Consider the following 22061-nt stretch of genomic DNA (forward strand, 5'->3'; position numbering starts at 1 on the left):
AATTACAGCATACACTGATGTAAAGCAGAGACATTAATGTCACTTACACGTGTGAAGGAAGATGCATTCTGGGCAGCTATGCCAAACTACATGTACAACGGTGAATCCTGAATAGACCAGTGTACACATTCACGTCTGGGGACCGTACTAAAAGACGTCTCGCTAGTTTCCCGTCCTTTTCTCTGCGGAGGTATGTGAGGGTTTCTTTGACAGATGGATTCTAGCGGGACCGTTATGGCTCCTTCACGGGCTCCTTCATCAGGTAACGTTACCGCCCGATTAGTCTGGTACGCTTCCTACTTTAGCACAGGTAAGAAAGGTGAGGCTCTCAGACTTCCGTATTTGACAGGATACATAAAAGTGCAACGAAGAAGGCGATTAAAGGTGGTCTTTACAGCTTACTTTGCTGAATGTTTTTTGTCGCTCGAGGGACAGAGTATATAAACGATTTGGTCCTACTTCCGTTCGATTTCTGTTTTTAACAAACGTTGAAATCTGGGAACAAGGATGACTCTCGTCCATCCCTCTATCTCCATCTTTTCACTTTGTAGTGACAGTATATGACATGTGCCGTTCCAAAGGGTAACCGTTCAACATTGTACACCGGAATGCTTATAATTATATATGGGACAATAAAGCACCTAAAAGGTATGAAATATTCCGATCTTTATAAGGGACAGCACTGTGTGAATAAAATTGAAGTCAACTAGATAGAAATTGGTTGGAAAGAACGTAACAATATTTTGACGTAACACTTGCCTCCCTCTCTGACAGGCGGTCACCCAACATAAACATGAATATCAGAAAGGCAAGAAAATAGAAGGCGGAGAGTAGATATATCTATTTACAATGTTGGAGATAAATCATCCTAAGATTAACCAAATAGATAGTGACAAATGAAATAGACAAAGGAGACCAAGGATCTATCATGTACTGACCCCTACCTTTAAGAGGAAGTATTGCAGGCTATTTGTTACATGCAAAAGCGAAGTACATGTAGTTGAAATTCAATAGATGTCATTCTTATACCATAGGATTGTTATACAAAATAGTTTTCAATAAATGACCACTGAACAGGTTTCTTAGTATGGGAGAAATAACAACAAAGTTGGTCTGACTCTGATGTCAATCATTGTTAGGTCCCAATGGGGGTCTGAATTTAGCCAATCAGTTTTTTTATGGATAAAAAGGGTAATTTAACAGGGAAGAACCCCCTTTCCGGATCCTGAGTGACGGTCGAAGTCGACAGGCATTCAGACAGACGTGAGTGAGATCAATCTCAGAGTTTGAGCGACTGTCAGAAAGCGAAAGTTTCGTCCAGCCGAAAGCTTGTGTTGGAGTGATCAGTTCGAAACGCTGCATTATTTCTGGATTCTTTCGGCGTTTTCCGATGAGGCCGAATCTGAAACAAATTCCAGGTAAGTGATCCAATTTCTTACCGAGAATCCTGACCCATGACTAACGAGGTTTGCATGCCTGATCAGATTCCCTCTTGGAGACAGACATTCAGGTCACTGAGGCATACTAGACCCTCTAAAACAGTAACTGTCAGGAAAAAAATGTAATTTGAAAAGAACTAAGACAAATCCTTGCAATACATTGGGCAAAGACCTACCCAGCATTATGTTTTCATGTTTTTTTTTGTTCGTCAAAGAAACACATCAAGGAAACACAACACAACGGCCTCCGGATCAAAGCTCTTCCTATGCCACAAATCACACAATGTCTCCGTACTCGTGTGTAGTGTGTAAGTCATCGTTTTGTTGCTTTAGTACATCTACAGTGTCCTTCATCAGAACTAAACAATGTGTACTTGAGTAGCACAAATGTGTTCTTGAGATGTAGCCTCCCGTGGAACTTCAGCTAGTTGCTTAATAATCAGTGAACCTATAATCACACGTTCAATATATTAGATATTACGGTATGCTTCATAGAACGACATGACATATAGACTGATACGTATCAAACGTTCTGAACTATCCACTTGCTGAACTCGGCGTTATCACTTTTCATGCCCCGAAAGTTATAAGTTATACACTAAGCACAAAAAGTTTGGAAACTTTATTTTGGTTGATCATATTTCCGTTGTTTCTTTATCAATTTCAATGTATTATATATCGGTGAAAGCTTGTGTAATTTCCTTTCCTATGATACCCAACTCATTATAATTGTAATACCATGGAGCGAGCACTAGGCCTGCTTATGCGAGTGGGTTGTAGAAAAAATGCCAAAATTTCCCTGCTCAGCGCCAAACCCGTTTGCGGTGGTGTCGTCCGCATCGTGAATGAAATAGTGTGCGGAGGAATGTTGTGTTCATAGCTATATGTAACGTTGGGTAACATAAATTCGCGGGGTACTTAAATTCGGGATTTTTCGAAAACGGGGTGTTTAGGGATATGTGCTAGATGCAACATCAGTAATACCGCTAGAAATGCAAACTTGACAGACTAACGTATTCAGAACACTGTCTGAAAAGCTTCGATAACCATGCATTAGAAGTTGGCTACGTCAAAAACTCTCCGTCCCTTATTGTCACAGTCTGAGGGCTTCGTGGGAGAATTATATGTACATAGTTGTTCGCTGGTTTATAAGACAAATGTCACATCCGCTTCCTGCTAAACACAATTATTTACAATACAACTTATTAGAATCTCTTTTGCTAACCTACAACTGGCCTCTAAGTGTGATTAATCATCAAAACGCCTCTTTGTTGCTACAACCAATGGCTACGTCACTACGGTGAATTTTCCCGCCGCCATATTCGTTACCCAGAATCCTGCTATTCGGCAGACGACAAACGTTTGCGAGGAACACTTTTTTGTCTAAATGTTGTGTGTGATAGTGGACTGATGGCGATATTTTCCTCAAAGTTTGCTCTTAGCACAAGCAGAAACACATGGACATAGTAGTATTACCATTTCTACGGCATCCAGCTAACGCCCCGATGAATAATGTACAAATTTCCATGACGGTGGGGGTGAACTTTGAGTGACGTTCTACCGACTCAACACACGGGTTGTTCCCGAAGACCTGATGCGTGCGGTACGGCCGTTTTTTCGTTTATTTGTTTTTACTTGGACACGTCTATATCCATAGCACTCTCCTCAAGCCAAGGATGGAACGAATAGCTGCTGTATAAAATGTGATTAGCGGTAAGATATTCAAGACGAATCTTCTCTCCCGAATTAATGTGCCCCCCTGTCCGACAGCACCGTCATTGTGCGCGCGGCGGAGGGTAGTTTCAATTTGAAATATCATGGTGTCAGCACGACTAGAGACAAAATCTACCATACATATGATTAGTGCAAAGATAGTACATGATACTGACAGAATAATAGAAAAAAAAGGATGGTTTATTGTTCTGCTAGATTGATTTCAGTCAACCATTATCGGAAAAATCCCGAATTTATGTTACCCAACGTTACAGATTAGAGTAGATTTATTTTGACTGTTGAATGGGTAAATAAAAGTGTTGGGGCAGCGAGGAGAACCCTATGCTGACTGTTGCACAGATAGACTGACAGTGTTTGTGGATGGCCTTCGTGCAGCCCAGATCTCAACACAATTGAACACCTCTCAGACTCTGTGATCACTGATACGCTTGGCAGAGCTGTGCATGCAGCATGCACAGCTCTGCCAAGCGATTGCAAGAATAATCAACAGAACAATACGACCTGCGACGACTCCTTGTGGAAAAATGGCATGGGACCCGTGTAACAAAACTGGTGACAAGCATGAGGAGGATGTGCCGGGCTGTGGCGACAGCACATGGCTTGTGTACTCAATTAAGCCACCAAGTTTGGTATCATGGGAAAGAAGATCACACATTAAAAAGCTCTTGAATGATATGTAAATTATTGAAATTGGTCAAGAAACAACGGATATGATCGTCCAAAGTTAAGTTGCCAAACTTTTTGTGCTGAGTGTATATAGCATAAACGGCCCAGGCATGAAAGTGGCACCCAGATCTGTCAGGAGATGTTATCAGTACCTGGGAAACCTGCCAAGCCGCGGGGGGTCTCCATGAGGTTCGTGAATCTTCGAGGGGAAACATGATGAACAGGAAATGTTGGTTATCCGATGATCATATGAGGTAGAACAAACAGTGTTTTAAATCATTTGACGAAATCCACATCAATGCGCATGGCTGGCGATGCAGACTAGTATGTTTGTTAACACACTTTGTACAGATACAATTTCTTCGCCATAGCTTTTATGTTGATGATAACATAGTCCAGAAGGACAAAGGTTGACTGGGTAGTTAATGAAAGTGCATGTTGTTAGGTATCGCTCATCATATCAGGTCTGGACTTGAAATAGATCAAAACGCTATTTCCAACAGATTCTTCATGGCGTTATTTCAACCTGCCTTTGTGTTGCAAACGTGATGAGTTGCCCCGGAAGTTACAGCCTTGAGAAGCAAACGCTTTATCCGTGAAGGTTTTTAATACAAACTGCCATGATACATTATAGCAGTTAGGTTAAGTGCATCTGGCTGTGTTGACCCCTCATAGCTTTTTCAGCTGCCCTTGACATGTTTTGTCCTTGAAGTGTACACAGAAATCCTTGTGATAGGTTTCGGCCAAACAGCGTCACGTTACATTTTATGTTAACCCCCTCTGGCGCTGCTTATTTCACAGCTCTATATCATCCCAATGCTTGGAAATTGCAAATTCTCGACATTGGAACTGATTATGGCGGAAGGGCCATGGGCACTGGCAAGGTAGTTCATTGAAGATTTCATTTGAAGATCATTAAAAACTTTAAGAAATCGTCCCTGAATTACAATATTCATCTCTACTCTAGGAAGTTAGCCTGGGTCCCATCCTTTCCTGTTTCTTTTGGCTGTTTATGGCGATACCCACAGGCCTACGTAAACGTTTAGTACGAGTCCATTTTCGAACTTCAAGCAGATCAAGTACATGTCGGACAACTCGGCACTAGGACAACTCGGCACCAGGACAACTCGGCACCAGGACAACTCGGCACCAGGCAGGACAACTCGGCACCTTAATCTTTCTTTAAAGCCTAGGTTACACATAGCCGAACATGGCTCCCGAACGCTAGCCGACTCGGGTCGGCGGTAGTTCGGGAGCAGTCTGACCAGTTTTTGGGCCACACCTATCTTTGGCGCCGAACATGCGCCGAAGATGCGCCGATCATCTCCTAACCAGTACACGAATTACTCCCGAATGGGCCCCGAATGCTTTCTAGCTTACTCCCAACCATCCCGACCTCTAGCTGCAGACTGCCGAATATCTCCTGACTAAACCCCGACCGATTGCAGACCCTCTCACGAATTTAAATGGACATATTCAGCGACTTTCAAAAGAGGGGTCATTTGCGGTTTTAATTAAAATAATTATTCTATTATGTTGTTAACATCACCGAGAGATCGAATTCGGATCATGGCTAGCTTTAATACTGCTTTTAGTTTTCTTCTTTGTTTTTGGTCGTGTGAAGGTCGGGGGTGATTCGCCCACGTTCCGATAGTAGTCACTTGGTTAAGAATTAGTTAGCAGAGATTTGTCTACGGCCTTGGGGTGAGTTATGGGTAGGTTGGAAACTAGTTGGGAGTAAGTCAGTAGTGTTTCTGGCGTGGTTAAGGTTCTAATTTTACTACTGACTCAATCCCGAATACCAGCCGAGCACTAGCCGACCGCGCCGAACACCAGCCGAACACCAGCCTACCCATTTCAGACCCTACGTCCAGAGCCGAATGTTTTGAAATTTTCAAAACATTCGGCTGGCGCAGCCGAACACCAGCCGACTCAGCCGAACGCCAGCCGACTCGGCCGAACGCCAACCGAGCTAGCTCCCGAATCACTCCCGAATCACTCCAACCATGGTCGGGGGAGAGTCGGGAGGCCATGTTCGGCTATGTGTAACCTAGGCTTTACACAGAATGTATGTGTAACAATTCGGAACACTATGCAATGTAACGATATACACATTTACAATTATTAGTTTTAGTTTTTTTTCTTCATTTTAGACCAAAAAGTGTATAATAGGATCTCCTGTGCCCTGAACAACCAAATGGCTTGAAATTTGGCACAAGGATGCCAAGGACATTAAAACTTATTGAGCACTTTTAGCATACGTTGCTTCAAAATGTTTACTAGGGTTTTGGACGGTATTTAGACCGACTTGAAATGTGGAGGTCCCGTTTTGTTTCTGGGCTTTCTGTCGCAGGGCTTCAAAACTGAAGCCATGTCACAGGGCTTCAAAACTGAAGCCCTGTTGGAGGGCTTCAAAGGGCTAATACTAGTATACTGGCTATAACATTTTAGAAAGTGTAACTGCAGTTTTCCTTCTCATCGCCAGGTGCCGCTACTATTGTAGGTGAGGCCTGACATCATCACTACAGGTCAGTGTGTACGGGGGGAATTAACGAGTATTTATGCCCTATTGCCATGAAATACCCAGTAAAATGAACGCTAACGTTGTCAACGTCTTCCTAATTTCATGCTCTATCATATGGCCTGCAGCTAGGCGCATACAAATGAACGTAGTCCTTGGTTATTGTGGTCCGAAGGCTTGGACTTGGAGGGGGAGGGGGGCAGGTGTTTTTGCCACATCCCTCCATAATTTTGTGTACATAAATGTAAGCAATGTAATATGATGATCAGATGAATCTATGCATGCTGCAGATAAGAGTTGCAGTTATAAAGTTACACAGGGAATAATGTAAGCTGCCATTCCCATGTTGGAGGACAGCCACACCCAAGAAACTTGACTCAAGATTATCATTTATAAAATTGTGCAGAATATAGATCAAGGAGGTTAAATCATAACCTCCTTGGTTAGATTTAAAGGTTAGTTTATGAAATATATCTACGTGCCTGATATTTCTACTCCCAGGATGACGGTGTTCAACCTGTACATATTTGATCGCAATGGGACCTGTCTTCACTACAGTGAGTGGAACAGGAAGAAACAACCTGGCATGTCCAGGGAAGAGGTGATGTCATCAGTATTGTTATATTTAACAGTTATATATATATAACGTTATATGTATATAAATCTATATCGTTATATCTGCTAAAACTCCTTTTGGCGACTCCTCTGGGATGGAGCCTTTGGTGTAAGTTGAAAATATTTTAAAAGTCCTTGCTTATTCGTTATTGCATTCCCTGGAGAATTTTTTTCCATGAAATTTCACTAACATTCCTTTATGTAATTCCCAGGAATTCAAGTTGATGTACGGAATGCTGTTTTCAATCAAATCCTTCATCAGCAGACTGTCGCCTACAGACTAGTATCCTTTGGTTAAGGTTCTTTAAAGTAAAGTCATTTCATAATTTGTCACAAAATGTGATAATCGGATACTTTGTCTCTCATAACCATTTCAGCCCAGCCCAACTGTTTGTTCATGTTAAGTTGACAGTCTGACATATGAGTGTTGACTTTTAATCAAATCTAGTATTTATTTGCATAACCAAGTACAGGGTACAAAATATGTTCTTATTTCATGAGTCAACCTGTATAATGATAATGTTTATTAATAATGAGAACAGCGTTTTTGGTAGGTTATTCATGTAAAAGTATCTCAGAGAGACATTCATGTATTTAACATTCTCTGCATGTTCGTTACTTGGAAAAACTGTGTTAAGCTGTCAGCTAGAAATAAGGTCATTTAGTCTTTGTAGTAACATTACACTATGTTGGACCAAATTGTGACGTGATTCACCAGCTTGCCATGCAAGAATTGATTTGCTGGAATTGGTGCAAAAATATGGGATTAACTGGTGGAGTTTCAAAAACCACATTTAGTGCACCATTTTCCTTGACCAGATTACAGTAAGGATGGTTTCCTGAATTACCAGACCAACAAGTACAAACTCCATTTCTACGAGACCCCCAGCGGGCTGAAGTTTGTGATGAACACGGACCTGGCAGCTGGGAACATGAGAGAAACGCTACATCAGATATACAGCAGTGTAAGTCATGCTGTCCAGTATAGCACATGTACATAGTCGTATCATATTTTCATTTCAGCAGGTAGCTCAGGTGACACTCATTGGTAGCCTATGTGTCTGTAGCTTGAGGAACAGAAGAATATATTCAAAGGTTTGCCAATAAAACACAAAGAGACTCAGATTCACTGAAATACATGTGCCTTTATTTTAACATTCTATGTTTTAGTACATATTTGTGAATATATATTTAGCTGTAGCAAGAGTTCTGCTGTCTCTTGGATGCTATCCTCACTTACCGTGTACATGTTGTTGTTTTTCACCAGATCTATGTGGAGTATGTAGTGAAGAACCCCCTGTATGAGCTGGGACAGCCCATAGAGAGTGAGCTGTTCAAGGCCAAGTTGGACAACTTTGTCCGAGGACTGCCCATGTTTGCCACAAAGTCTTCATGATGTTAACACAGATCAACCATGTGAAATCAATATCAATATTCAACATTCCTACAGCATTGTCATACATAACTATAACATACCCGGTATCCAATGTTTTCTGTCTTACTGTATTATTACCTGAGTGTAAGTAGGTATTGACTTCAGAGTGTCTGTTTGTCTATCTGTCAATCTGTGTTTTCACAGTTATTTCCAGTCGCTAGGCATATCTCACCACAGAGTGACAAAAAGTAAAGGACAAAATGGTGTCACTGCAGACTGACAGGAATTGAAGGTCGTAACAGGAAGTGGAGTTCAGAGTTGGCAGAATTTGTAATTAACAACCTTGTCAGACTGACATTAGACATGTTAGACCTTTGTTATACATGAACCTTCTCTGTGATAGATGATTAAAGAATGCAGGGGAAAATACCAAGAACCAAACATGTTGAACTTCTGTTATGGTTTACCTTATCCTTGGGTATTTAAAGTCTAATTAACGAGGCATTCATTTACAGCTAGAAGGTGCCACAATGTAGGGGCACAAGTACAAGTGCTTTTATTCTTGTTCTGTACATGCAAATATTTATGCCACAATTTGGTCAGTGGTCACAAATAAGACTACTAGCCTGAAGTACAATGATAATGTCAATTCAGTCTAAGTCCAAAGTTTTCAAACCATTTAAATGCTAATTGTAAAGCATGCTTTTTATATTTATGTACATGTATACTTTGTGTATAAAGAAGTATTCATGATAATAAAGTGAAGATTGACAATTTGTAGTATGTTGTATGTCAAAACTTGAGAATGGGCAGGTACCAAAAATACTAGTAGTGATGCAAGAATGATGTGTGAACATTGTGTTTTAGATACAGTGGTACATAGTGACTGCTGATGAGAGAGATGTGTAAATCTTGTAATACTTCCTGCTGAATTTGCAATCAAAGTTTTGAAAAGTCGATGGAGGTTGGACATACAGGTAAGATACACACAAAAAACGGCAACGCAAGAAACTGGATAGATTTGGAAATGGTAAGATGTTTTAGGTAGCATCCGCTACATTCAGTCAGGCAGGTAGTGTTTTTTACCTTTGCCAGAAGGTTATGTTTTCAGTTTTGGTGTAGTGGCTGTGGTTGCCGGTGTGTGTTAGATGTAACCAACATAACTCGAAAAGCTGTGGATTGATCTTCATGATATTTGCTAGGTATCGGGAAAACGAAGGTCGAATTTGATAATGGCCCTCATGGCGGCTCCCTATGGTACTGCAGCAGAACGTTACAGTTTCAGGTCTAATTTTCTGGAAGTTTTATGGTCATGATTTTTGGGCGGTGCATAACTCTTGTTTGGGTCGCCTAGCGGCTTGTTTGGGGCTGCAACGTTACGTTTGCCACAGAAAAGGACAGCTAGGTAAACGTTAGGATTCTCCTCCCAACATCTGCTTGGGGGTTAGTGTCATCTCACACGACATCCGTGAAGTTGTGATGCCGAGGTGAGTCCGTTTACATCCGGTTTACATTTCGAACTGTAGCAGAGGCGACAATACTTTTACCGAAAACACAGTCATATTTTCGCTACTTTCAGCCTAGCTTCATCAAGAGACTTTTGGATCCCGATGTATCGTAAGCCGCCAGGGTTCCGCCGGACTCGGTCCAGAGTTGAACCCTTCCCAGACCACAGGAGCAGCATTTTCCTGTCATGGTTTCTGATTCTGGCTGTTTTAGTCATTGTGACCATCGTTCTATTAACTATCAGCCTGAGACCGCTGTTCCTTGAGGAACCACCGATGAAAAAGGAGCTTATGAACGCCCAAGAGAAGACAATGAAATCTGGTGAGTTTATAATCTTTTCTCTGAAGTTGCAGTGGTATTATTCATTAATTATGCACATATACTAAAACCAATAAAGTCGTAATGTTGGCTGTTACAAGCGTGGCGTTGAACAATGTCATCCGATTTGTTCGAAACAGGAAAGAGCCAATTGAAAGCAAGATTGTGGTGAGAAAGATCAACTTTTCTTCATCCCTCATGAGAACGAATTGAATATACACAGAGTGGATGATAATGAGAAGTGCACGAGACGTAGTAGGGCTACGTTATCAAAAATAATCGGATTGAATTTCCTTGGTTGCCAGCTATGAGATTTGTTCTGAGGTTGTTGAAATATCAAAGTTAATCCCGAACTAAATCAGACTACAAATATCAAAAGCAGAGATTGGGGCAGCAGTGTTGGCCCGTTAGCAAGATTTAGTAAAATTCTATATAAATGTAAGGCATGCTGAAGCATTTACCTAACTAAATCGTGTGTCTATATTGGCGACAGTGTGTCCAGATACCGGGACGGCGGCGAAAGGGAAGACGGGACAGTCATGGCGGAAAGGCCAGAACAAGCGACGTGGCAACCGCGGGGGTAACGCCTGGTAACCATGGGGACGACGCCTGGTTACCGTGGGGTGACGTCTAATGACAGCAATGGATAAACTCAATTCAAATCTCATGTGGCACTTTTCTACTTGTTGCAACTCACCAAAGACTAACATAAGTCTTTTTGAAGTTCTCTGTAACTTTATCACACACACACACACCACACCGTAGATTTATTGCTGTTCTTCCCTGATTTGTCAGCGATGAAACTCATTTTGTAAAAAGAGCTGATTTAATTCCAGCTCAGAGTAGGGACACGGCTGTATGTTTATGACCTTCAATTTCTATTGACGAGTGTACCAATGATCACCAAACGCTCAAAGTTACCTAACGGATAAGAACCTTTAAAGAAATTCCCGAATCTTCATGTTACTAAGTAATTTCATTGATTCCTCCTAGCATGTATCATATTAGGTGAAGGCTTGTTCTCAAATACTTCATAATATTTACTGGTATCGAAAAACAAATAAACAGACGTCAGTGAGAATATAGCCTCCTTGGCGAAGATAATTCAAGCGAAATGTGAAAATATCCTGGGTGAGCAGATCAACATGTGCGTCTTTTGTTACCCACAGCCATGTGTGCATGGTGTGTGTGTGTCCAAGTAAATAAAGTGCATCCGTCTCTCCAATGCTTTACCATCAACATTCAGCCACACTCATATAGCACAAGTGAGCATGCAAATACAGATCCGTCTTTGCCACGTACTGCATAGCATTAGCAAACGAGACTGAAATGACGTGGCCACTTTAAAGCTGTGTTCATCTCATCTGGTAAAAGCCGCGTACAGTTTCAAACTTTAAGTGATCTACCGACGTAGAAGGCCAGTGTTCCATCTTGGCAGATGCCAAGAAGTCCTTCGAAAGCTTCGTACGTTTTTACTCAGCCTGCTAACTTCTGCATACGCTACGAGTAAGAGTTCTTCACGGAAAGAGTGGAAGGTTCCTCAGCTCGCGTCTTATGTACAGAACCAAGGGTCGTCCCGTTCCGCAGAAACCCTCCGTAAGGGGTCCTCCGATGCTCTACCAGAGGAAAGGCTCGGACCTGCTGCCGCGCAGTAGTCGGGCCAAGGTGAAGGAGTACCCCGACCAGAAGTTCAGTTTCCTCGCCTGGCTGGTGTTCCTGGCCACGCTGCTGGTCATTGTTGTAGCCCTGATGATCAGCTTCAGACCACTGCTGATAGACGAACCACGGACCAACCTGCTCCATCGCAAGGGGAAAGTTGGAGATGACGGTAAACCTTCTGTACATTGTTCTTTAGGCCAACATTTTCCAATGTTCATTGATGTTTCTTAAGTGTGATGTATGTTGGCTGTAATCGGAGCACCCCTCCCCACTTTCCGAGTGCAGAAACCTTTGGCTAACAATTCTTTGGAATAATTAGACCCCAACTAATAAACCATGCTCTCTATACTAGCTACCATCAGTAATATTCTTGTAATCATCCATACTGACTGATCGACCAGAACAGTACGTGGTAGCCAACAAAAATTAATCAAGTTGCTTGACGTTGGACTTAATCGATATGCATTTAAAGTCTGGTACCAATACTGATGGAATATGGGAATTTCAGAGTGGAGTCTGTTCACTTCTGTATTAAAGGAGTCAGATTGTCCAAAGGGATGGATGAGTTTGCCTTAAATGATTGTTGACAACAAAATGGCAAGACGATGCAAAACAATGAATGATCGGTGTGCACATATACATGTCATCTGGCCCGTCTGCCTTTATACAGCTGACTACATATCGGGTAAGGCAGGCGGGGTAGAAGAAGCCGTGGAAACGACAGACAGCGATGAGCAGCAGCCCTTAGAAGCCACAAATCAGCAAACCATCCCAGCCCCGGGCACAGTGGACGACACGGCGACAGGGAAAGTGGAGGAGACAGGGCAAACTGTTGACCAGCAAGAACCACCTCAGCAAGAACCACCGGAGGAGCAACAACAACAACAACGAGTTCCGACACAACATGTACATCAGGTCCAGGTTGACCTCCCCAGTGACGCAGACCAAGGACCGACACGCGACAAGTACGTTGACCCGGCGGACCCGGGTGAGCCTGTGCTCCCCCTGCCGAAAGACACAGGGCGTTTGGCAGGAATGATGAACTACCACCACGTCATCCCTGACGCTCTGGAGCAGTCCCCAACTGACCTCCTACACGTAAGTCTCAGTCAAACACAACAATATACATGTACATCGTTTCAGCACGCAGAAGCACATTATGCCACTCAACGTTACGGGTTACATGAATAGGCATAGAACAGCATCTCTGCTCCCTAATAAAGTCAGAAGTATGATATTGACAATGGCAATAATGCCCGAGATAAGCTAGACTCACTGAGAGAAACAGCGAGACTTACATTAGGAGAAGCAGGGGTTACGAAGACTGCTAGGCAACATTCCCCACCCCGTTTCTGAAGTACAGCAATGCAAGGACGTTATGTCCTTGACTTGAGTACAAATAAAAGATGGTACACATACATGATGATGGCATTCTGTTTTCGTCTTGCTGCTAGGTCTGGTTTGGTGAGACGAAAATTGAGGTCGGGAGTGAAGTCAACCCACAAGATGTGAGTGTATCTATGGATAAAGCACATACACATAACTGTTCATGAGATATGCAGTCATGTACAACCTGCACGTAAACCTTCATCATGCTGAATATCTGTGAGTTACCAGTGATTTGAAAGTGTTGGGAGATGTCTGAAACGTGAGAAAATGAAATGAGTGTCCAATCCAACATGTATGCACCCTCTTCCCTTTCATTGGGATCCCGTCTTTCCATTCCTCAACCCAAATGTAATATTTGGCAACGCCTAAGGTGCATATCCTCTCTCAATGTTCTTTGTAGAGCTTGATGGCCATTTGAAAAGTAATAATCACCAGATGCATACAATTATATTCTCCCTTTGTACATTCTTCAGTTGACGGAAATGCCTACACGACTGTGGTGGGAGACAACTCAAGGTCGACTTTATACCTTAGTCATGACAGGTTAGTATGTATTGTACGAACCCTTACATATTGTATTAAAATGTAAAAATACACTTTTTGTATGGTTCAGAACTATAGCAATTTATGCCATCTACATCTCATGTCATCCAAGGAAATGATTCAGGTGAAATTTCAGTAACAAGTTCACCATAGCTATCTTCTTGTTGTTGGCTAATTTACTCACCAAGTTTATAATTAAGTTCCAGCATGTCAATAATTTGACTTAATTGACTTGTAAAGGTATGATGACAATGGAAGAGGCAAAACTACTGTTAACGTTATCTAGAGACCTGAGTGTGTCCCCTGGCTAAATAAATAATTGAAACCAAGAACTGCTTAATGATGGTGTGCTGTTGTTTTTTTTTAAAACCTTTGGGGTGGAGGCATTTTTCTTCTTTTTCATACTCACCCTCGCTTCTTGCAGGTTTGGACAATCCTTCCCGAGCCAACCCCATCTTCCGAGAGTACTACCACCTGATAATAGGGAACATTGAGGCCAACCCCGGGGGAGACCAGGTCCCCCTGGAGACCGGGGACGTAATTGCAGAGTACCTGGCCCCGGCCCCCAACAGGAACACCGGACTCCACCGTTTCATGATCCTGCTTTTCCAGCAACCCCACCGTCTCGAATTTGATGAACCCAGGATGACAAAAACTGACAAGAAAAGGTTTGAATGACATCATGTGTCACTTGAACGATTAATCTAAAGCTGACATTGGGAAAAACAAACATCATCATAGGCCTGAAGATTGTAACAGATGTATCAAAGCAAAAAACAATGTTTCAGTGATACATCTAGTATTTTACTGTTTGAGGGTCATTCAAGCTTTTAAATCAGCGTATTATCAATTTCAGACCTTCTGATTAAAATCTCTACCAACATAGTATAGCAAATCTAATCTTTTTTGTAAATTGCAGCTTTTTAACTCAAATGTATAAATGCCATCAACAGAGAAAATCACCTTCTCATAATGTTACCAAAAATCGTTTTCTTTTACAGAGCGAGATTCCATACCAAGGACTTTGCTGCAAAGTATGGTCTCCCTGCCCCTGTTGCTGGCACTGTGTTCCTTGCCCAGTGGAACATTAGCAACAACAAACGTACTGCACAACAGGGTAACAAAGAGGGCTAGACACATCAAGCTCCAGCAAGGTAATATATAGTAAAGCATTATTCTGTTGAGAATTAATTAATGGCTTAACATTCCACCTACATATATATATGTAGCTGTTAGGAGAAACAAATTGTTTATGGCTTTCTAGTTTACATTTCTGTCAAATCCACCAATATATAGAATAGTTGCAGTAGTATGTTTGAAAACAGCTCTGTTATATTTTAAAACTTATGTTGTGTTTTCACTCTTTGCTAGTATGACAAATCAACATCGCCAAGGAAAGGATCAGTTTTTCTCATAACTTAGACATTGTTGTCATTTGAGTTTCAGATGTATGTCCTACAAGCTAAGATAGTGCTCATAACCATATGCTTTCCTCTGTGCCTTATAAGTGGTAATAGCACAATGTAGAGTTATACATTTGTATGATTCCCATATAGTTTGCCATATATTGTATCAGATACAACTGTTGTGCAATAAATAAAGTTGATTTTCTTCTTTATACAAACAAGATGACAGACTTACCTATGTGTCAAGCTTAAAGACATCATAACACCACAGTAAGCAAAGATACAACACTTGGTGACAACCTTCACCTGGCTTTCACTAAATCTAGCAGCATTTTAGTTCTGCCACCTCAGTCTGGTTTCTTGTTAATCTATGGGTAATACTGTACATGTAATCATTCATTTAACCAGTGAGAAAATGTCATAACACTTGTCTATGATATCAAAGGTAACACAGATGGCAAGAGAGTGGCAACACTGAACAGTGCTTAGAAAATGTAAACTGAACAATAGAAACCTTTTGATTAAAATGTGAAAAATATAATATAACTGTCTGTCATGGCTTGCTGCATTTGTTTACAGTCAAGCTAAACATCCTGTAGCACAAGTGAAATTCTACCTTTTAGATAGCTACATTTACCCTTCCTCTATCTATGTGAAAGCAATACATGTTAAAAAAATAGCAGAGCCTTTTATATAGTCTACTTGACAAAGAATATATACCAACATCCCACTTTTGCCGTTTGATAATTTTTCTTAACATTGGTAGCTTGCGGAATGCAAAAAAGCAGTGAATACAGATATGATGATATGTATGCATTAGATATCAATGATATCTAAATAATTTGCATATTTCTGAATATACAGTAAAGAGGTTCTTTTTCAAAGTGTAATAGGCATACCCTTTTAAGATATCCCCAACGCAATACCATATGATTTATAAGTACAGAGTGAGTATCAGCGCCAATGCTGTTAAGAAATCAACATAAACCTAACTTTTGAACAGACAGTTACTGGTAACAAGACATGAAAAAGAAATCGACTGGAATACTTTTGGCTTCTGTGTTATGATATGGCTCAAACTAAAATCTTCATAGCAATAGATGGTAGAATTCACCAGTTTTATAAGGCAAAATCTAACATCCATTGTGAACTGGGATGTGGGCTGTAGTCACAATTAAACCCTTCAGAGGAAATATAAACAGTTCCTTATGTAAAACAAACAAAAATCTGTACATCATATGTTATTAACAGGTAAAGGTTTAAGAGACTAACAGTCTATCCAGAGCCGCTTACATCCCAATGGGTCATAAGAGGCCTTGTTATAAGGCATGATGATTAGTTATCAAATATATGTGCCACAAGTTCTATAGTACAGAATGTACATACATGTACAAAAAAAAAACTGTGGAAGACACAACTAAGACTTATCCAGGTAAACTTGTGTCCAGACTTTGCAGCTCACAAATTTATCTACAGGAAGCCACATCAACATCAAGCCCTAAGCCAAGACCATGCTGTCACTAATGCATTTCAGTCCTCATGTGCATAGTACAAACTTGCTTATTTTTTCATGCCTGCATAAAGCTGGGGAACCCAGTCATCCCATTGTGCTTGAAAAAAGTTGCCAGCCACAGGGTTGCCCAGCTTGTACTTGGTAGCAAACACTTTGGTCTTGAACTTGCCCCTATACAGGAAGAGAAGAAAAAATATTTAAAAAATATACAAACTTTGAGACACACATATAAAGTAATTCATTATTGTTACATGTATGATGATTATGCTGCTAGACTATGTTTTGCAGTTATGCATAGCTAAAAAATGAATCGGAAATATGTTTCCCTATTCTCTTTATGCTGAAGACTTCTGCACAGGTATACATTTAATGTAAGTTGAGAAACAAGACCTCCTAGCACAACTAATGTGCACGTCTACATATACCCTGGAATCCAGACCAAGTGTATCGACACGCTCTCCTGGGCTTACCTTCCCGCTGGCCCCGACGATCCACCCCGCCCCACTCTCCGCTATTCCCCAATCTCCGCTAGCTGTACACTAGCGGGGCTATGTAACACCGGCGGCCAGATGGTGTCACTCTACGGGGGAAGTTGCAGCCCAGGGTAGTCTCCATACAGACCAGAGACATACATATCCTTGCCATCCAGCAAATACAAAAATATCTAACATGAATGAACTGCTGACCTGTTTGCTGTGGAATTGTTGGGCAGTCTGTTCTCATTGCATGTTAGTTTCCCCTGCTGTCTGTACACCAGGAAGACATAGCGGTGGAGTCCTGATTCCTTGGGAGGGGCAGCGCCGATGTAGTCCGTGAGAACCTCTCCCCGACCTATGTCATTTCCTGGGATGTTGACTATGAGCCAGTGATGCCACTCCCGAAACTTGGGGTTGGACCGATTCGGAGCATCTGGGTCTGTTGGCACAACAATGACAGTCAACAAGCTCTGCAGAGGTAGAAACTAAAAATGACTTAAATATCTAATGTAACAATATGTATCTTCTACTTGATGAGATGCAGCTGTTGTTATAACAAAAATTGTGTCTATACAAAACTTCCTTCACCATTGGGAGGTGTGAGGATACCTTATGAATGAAGATATACTAGTACTAGTAGTAGCCTACAGGCCATATGGCATCAATTCTTCACATGCAATAAAATCTATTTGTCTAACCTGTCATGATGAGAGTGTAGAGATAGCCTTCCTCAGCTGCCCAGGTCACCTGGGGAGGGCTCTTCACCTGGTGCAGAAAACACAAATATGTCACTCCATTGTATCTGGCTCCACCCTTGAGCCTTTGCCAAACAGCACAGAATTTGCTTGAGTGGAAAATACCTGATGGAAATAGATAAGATAGATTGTACCACGCCAGTCAGGTTTGGGGGTACTACTACTAAGTACATGGATATAACAGACTTAAAGTTCCCTCAGGCCACACCATTTTAATTTCTTGGTTAACAGAATTTTTAAAAAAAGGCTAGGTTGGAAAATCATCAGGAAAACAGAATATCAGAGGAAAGTTTGTACTTTGGTGCACACAATTTCAGGGATTGAACAGGGTCAGGTGCAAGTTTTCACCCCAGCCTTCTGTTTTCATGATTTTTTTTTTGCTAAAATCAAAAAAAAAATCTGTTAACCAAGAAATTAAATGATGTGGCCTTAACTTAACTTAGACTTAGAGTAGATTGCAGCTATCTAGACCCTTTTTTCAGTACATTTACACTTTGAATGTTTAGGGCCAACTTTACTGCAGATTATTTGGCTGTAAAATTTTTATCATACTTAGATCAATACCTTAACAAACAGTTTCATAAAGCTTTAATTACCTGTGTTGGGGTCAGCTCATTTCCAAAGTCAACAATAATAGTGTTGCCTTCATAAGTAACCTGAAACATTGACAATGGAACCATTTCAAAAAGTAGGTTTGCTAGGTCTCAGTAATTGAGTATTAGGTCCCTGATTCAAATTTATTAAACAATGGAAGCATAGCAGCTACATTTGTACTGTCTATGCTAACATCATTTGATATCATAACAGTACAGAGAAAATATCAGGATTTCATACCAATAAATTGATTATTGAATAAAATGAAATCATGGTTCTAAGTTCTAACAATTTTACATCATCTTGATACTATAGTATGTTAAGTGTAATCTGTTTAACTCTGACTAAAACATTACTACACAACAACACATTGGGTAAAAAAAGAAGACCAAAATGCCTTACTGCTGCTGTCTCTGTTGGGGGTTTGTCCACTATGTCAGGAACTATCCCGTTCTTAAGAAAGGCATCAGCAGCCATGTTTCCAGTCAGCTCCACTGGGACACTGGATACAAGGATTATAGAAGTACAGGAAAGCAAGGAGTTGAGAAACATTCTGGTTGCATATTACACCACAGAGCTAGTCGTAAACTATATGAGATTACTCGAAAAATGGTACATATACCAAATGTGTTGTACTGTTATGTCCTGTGGAAATGACTAATCATATCCAGTTGTTTGAGTAATTGCTTTTTTGGTGTAACTAATTTTAATGGTTTAACAATAACATGATAACTATTGTTTGAGTCAAAGTCAATACTGTTATCATGTATGGTACTACTGGATAAAGAGTTACTGGTTATGGGAAAGCTGGTGCATGCTAAAAGAGAGGAATAAGAGAAATATCAAGAATATGGGGACACCTGTGAAAGCATGGAAAGAAGCTTGGATGATAGAGAAAGAATAGATACATGTATGAAATTTGCATTTTTGGCAGTTTCTGTCAGATGATTTGGGCAATTTTTAAACATGTACTTGTATCAACATGCAAGTGCTCTTGGCTGGTGTATTCTTCTTCAAGAAACATGGAGGTTATATTTTAAACAGCGTTTGTGTGTGACGTTATATAAAAAAAAAGCTACTAGGGGGCCCAATCCTCCTACACCTCTCCAAGAGCTATCTGCCACTCAAACATCAAGACCACAGCATGTCCAGAATGCGAGGTATCAAAACTGGAAGTTCTGCTGCAGTATCCCAGAACGTTGCAGGGGCCCATTACTGAACTCAACCTTCATTTCCCCCATACCTACCCACATACCAAATATCATTAGGATCCATCCACAGTTTCTTGAGTACAGAACTATCCACTGATACACACACAGGCAAACGGCACCTACAACTTTCTTGGCGGAAATAAGGAAATTCTATACATGCAAAACATGTAATCTATGGCAGGTGGAACATGTCAAACAAAAACCAAACATCCAAATAAGGGGCTAATTTGCATAACTAATACGAAAATGCCACAACTCCTCAGTGGTAGATGATGGAAATTTCATACTTGCGACATGTTAGTACTAGCAAGGAAGTGAACATCACCATGCATAAAATCTACAAAAGCTCTGAATATTTCATGGAGGTGAAAGGTTACCGCACCAAACTCCAGTATAGCAATTACCTTGACCTTGACCAATTCAAATTTGACCTTTAGCAGATTGGTGCCCATCAAAATCTAAAGGTTAATGACGTTACTATTGGAGAATTGGGCCACTTCAGGACACCATCACCAAGACATCTCCAAAATCAATACAAAATGCATTCATTTTAGAGCTCTATGCAGAAGCTGGTAAAGGTTTAATTATGATTTAATTGCAATACTAATTGGAATCACCAGGGGGTGTTTTGTCCTCTCACCTGGCCCCAGGCTTTGAGCCTGACTTTCCCATCAACCTTCCCACACTGCCCTGGCTCCCTGAAAAAGATCATCACAAAACAGGGAAAGGGGATTCAAAGAACATAGGCATAGGTATAGGTATAGGAGGAATGATACCACAAAGTAAATGCAATTCAATAATAACAAAAGTGAGAATGAATCCAAAGAATATCAAATCCATTTTTGTATTTATAATGCAGCGACGTGTTATGCTAAATATACGCAAAATGCACCGATTATGCTTATTTCTTATTACCGGTAATCAGTTTACCGTATATTCAATGGGAGATTTAGAACAGTTTGGGTTTAAGTCACTTTAAGTAATGCAGCAGATTATGCTCTACGGCAAAAAAGCATGCAGGTCCCCAACAATGTGCTTAATTGCACAAGGCTTCACTGTTCATTGCTCTACCATGTTTTTTTTTCATATCAATGTAATAACAATTACATGCAACATTTAAGAAGTTAACAAATGATGTCAAGTAACATCTTTTGTTGTTTCAGCAAGTGTAACAGTGGGGGTTCAAGCGCCTCCAACTGACCAGGCTAACTGGTCGTGACCTTTTAGCCTAGAGGTTAAGGCGTGCGTGCCTGTGATCTGGCCTCCGGTTTCGGCGTGAGTTCGAATCTCGGTTGGGATCACTTCTGTTTCTACTCGCTCCTTTGATTTGTTTCACTGGTTCCCACACCGGCCCTGTGAGCCTGGCAAACGTGTGCCACACAGGGAAGATCGAACTCGGAGATTCGAGGACGAATCTTAAAAAGAAAAGGGGGAGTAGTGTAACAGTGGGGGTTCAAGGGCCTCCAACTGACCAGGCTAACTGGTCGCGACCTTTTAGCCTAGTGGTTAAGGCGTGCGTGCCTGTGATCTGGCCTCCGGTTTCGGCGTGAGTTCGAATCTCGGCTGGGATCACTTCTGTTTCTACTCGCTCCTTTGATTTGTTTCACAAGGACTTTAGTCTGTTGTTGGAATATTCTTTGTTAAGAAGTTGATAAATTATCGGTTTCAACTAAAGACAAAATCATAGATGATGGAGGATAAGGGAAGTGGTATCTATTTGACCTATAACCCACTCCCCCTTCATATATCATATGTATTAAACGTTATGTTATTGTTGGGTTACAAGGTAACGCCCTCCTCACGGCTATGCAGTAAAATCATGGGCGATTGGAACAGCACACTTGCTTTAAGCAAGGAGGTTATATAGTCTATATAACCTCCTTGCTTTAAGCATGTTAGATTCCATCATGACAACCATGCTGCAAAATCTCACCTTCCACAAACCTGGTAACCATTCCTTACTCAGGGTTGTTTTACCGGACACAGTCCTACAAAAGCAGAGGTTTTCTTTCTGAGAGCTCGAGCCTATCTTTCCGTAAAAATATTCCCTGGCGCGCGCTAATGAACTCGGCGGGCGGACAACACTCCCAGCACCGTAGAGATACCTCTCACGGAGCTCACCTTGTTGCTGGTGTTGTTGTTGTTGCCCTTCCAAAATTGGAATATGAACGGCCCTGGCCCTTCCTCCAAACTGTCTGCCCCTCCTCTGTGCTTCCTCCTCTTCCTGATGATGATCTCGGAATATCAGCCGAGGAGTTCTCGTGAGAAGTCGGAAGAGCCGAGAAATCCCGAGAAGTACCGAAACCATCGCGAACGAGTTGCGCATGCGTGAATTGGCCAC

At 41.3% G+C, this 22061-nt stretch overlaps 3 protein-coding genes and 1 long non-coding RNA gene across 6 annotated transcripts; 2 read left to right on the top strand and 2 right to left on the bottom strand.

Moving 5' to 3' along the window:
• Positions 1 to 6264: 6264 nt before the first annotated feature.
• Positions 6265 to 9124, top strand: LOC136430749 (trafficking protein particle complex subunit 1-like). Its single transcript, XM_066421624.1, has 5 exons — positions 6265 to 6367; positions 6862 to 6961; positions 7188 to 7258; positions 7802 to 7940; positions 8243 to 9124. The coding sequence occupies exons 2-5, from the start codon at positions 6863 to 6865 to the stop codon at positions 8369 to 8371; spliced, it is 438 nt and encodes a 145-aa protein (XP_066277721.1). The 5' UTR covers positions 6265 to 6367; position 6862; the 3' UTR covers positions 8372 to 9124.
• A 2380-nt stretch (positions 9125 to 11504) lies between these two features.
• On the bottom strand, positions 11505 to 12510 carry LOC136430750 (uncharacterized). The gene is made up of 2 exons (XR_010754934.1): positions 12468 to 12510; positions 11505 to 11968 (listed from the first exon to the last, which is right to left on the bottom strand). It is a non-coding gene; the product is annotated as an uncharacterized lncRNA (long non-coding RNA).
• LOC136430747 (uncharacterized) lies at positions 11729 to 16548 on the top strand. The gene is made up of 6 exons (XM_066421619.1): positions 11729 to 12002; positions 12504 to 12931; positions 13288 to 13341; positions 13696 to 13765; positions 14190 to 14433; positions 14767 to 16548. Exons 1-6 carry the CDS (start codon positions 11729 to 11731, stop codon positions 14897 to 14899), a joined length of 1203 nt encoding a protein of 400 aa, XP_066277716.1. The 3' UTR covers positions 14900 to 16548.
• Positions 14544 to 22043, bottom strand: LOC136430748 (protein D2-like). 3 transcript variants are annotated; one of them, XM_066421622.1, is made up of 7 exons: positions 21654 to 21825; positions 20361 to 20418; positions 18912 to 19011; positions 18512 to 18571; positions 17859 to 17925; positions 17371 to 17599; positions 14544 to 16855 (listed from the first exon to the last, which is right to left on the bottom strand). In XM_066421622.1, the coding sequence occupies exons 1-7, from the start codon at positions 21673 to 21675 to the stop codon at positions 16732 to 16734; spliced, it is 660 nt and encodes a 219-aa protein (XP_066277719.1). In that variant the 5' UTR covers positions 21676 to 21825; the 3' UTR covers positions 14544 to 16731. The 3 variants fall into 3 exon arrangements, with proteins under 3 accessions (XP_066277719.1, XP_066277720.1, XP_066277718.1); XM_066421621.1 differs by lacking the exon at positions 21654 to 21825 and adding an exon at positions 21842 to 22043 and having other exon boundaries at positions 15076 to 16855; XM_066421623.1 differs by lacking the exons at positions 20361 to 20418; positions 21654 to 21825 and adding an exon at positions 21842 to 21971.
• Positions 22044 to 22061: the final 18 nt, after the last annotated feature.

The sequence above is a fragment of the Branchiostoma lanceolatum genome, chromosome 3, assembly GCF_035083965.1.
Source record: "Branchiostoma lanceolatum isolate klBraLanc5 chromosome 3, klBraLanc5.hap2, whole genome shotgun sequence".
In the NCBI taxonomy this organism is placed as follows: domain Eukaryota; kingdom Metazoa; phylum Chordata; class Leptocardii; order Amphioxiformes; family Branchiostomatidae; genus Branchiostoma; species Branchiostoma lanceolatum.

What these genes read in the sequence shown, in the direction of transcription:
- LOC136430747 (XM_066421619.1), top strand. Translation starts at nt 11,729, where the DNA reads ATGTACAGAACCAAGGGTCGTCCCGTTCCGCAGAAACCCTCCGTAAGG. An exon ending in CCCCAACTGACCTCCTACAC is followed by an intron (nt 12,932 to 13,287) that starts GTAAGTCTCAGT and finishes TCTTGCTGCTAG; the next exon opens with GTCTGGTTTGGTGAGACGAA. An exon ending in ACAAAAACTGACAAGAAAAG is followed by an intron (nt 14,434 to 14,766) that starts GTTTGAATGACA and finishes TTTCTTTTACAG; the next exon opens with AGCGAGATTCCATACCAAGG.
- LOC136430748 (XM_066421621.1), bottom strand. Translation starts at nt 22,028, where the DNA reads ATGGTTTCGGTACTTCTCGGGATTTCTCGGCTCTTCCGACTTCTCACG. An exon ending in GGCTCAAAGCCTGGGGCCAG is followed by an intron (nt 19,012 to 20,360) that starts GTGAGAGGACAA and finishes CCTTGTATCCAG; the next exon opens with TGTCCCAGTGGAGCTGACTG. An exon ending in AACAATTCCACAGCAAACAG is followed by an intron (nt 16,856 to 17,370) that starts GTCAGCAGTTCA and finishes CTTCCTGTATAG; the next exon opens with GGGCAAGTTCAAGACCAAAG.
- LOC136430749 (XM_066421624.1), top strand. Translation starts at nt 6,863, where the DNA reads ATGACGGTGTTCAACCTGTACATATTTGATCGCAATGGGACCTGTCTT. An exon ending in CTGGCATGTCCAGGGAAGAG is followed by an intron (nt 6,962 to 7,187) that starts GTGATGTCATCA and finishes TGTAATTCCCAG; the next exon opens with GAATTCAAGTTGATGTACGG. An exon ending in AGACTGTCGCCTACAGACTA is followed by an intron (nt 7,259 to 7,801) that starts GTATCCTTTGGT and finishes ACCAGATTACAG; the next exon opens with TAAGGATGGTTTCCTGAATT.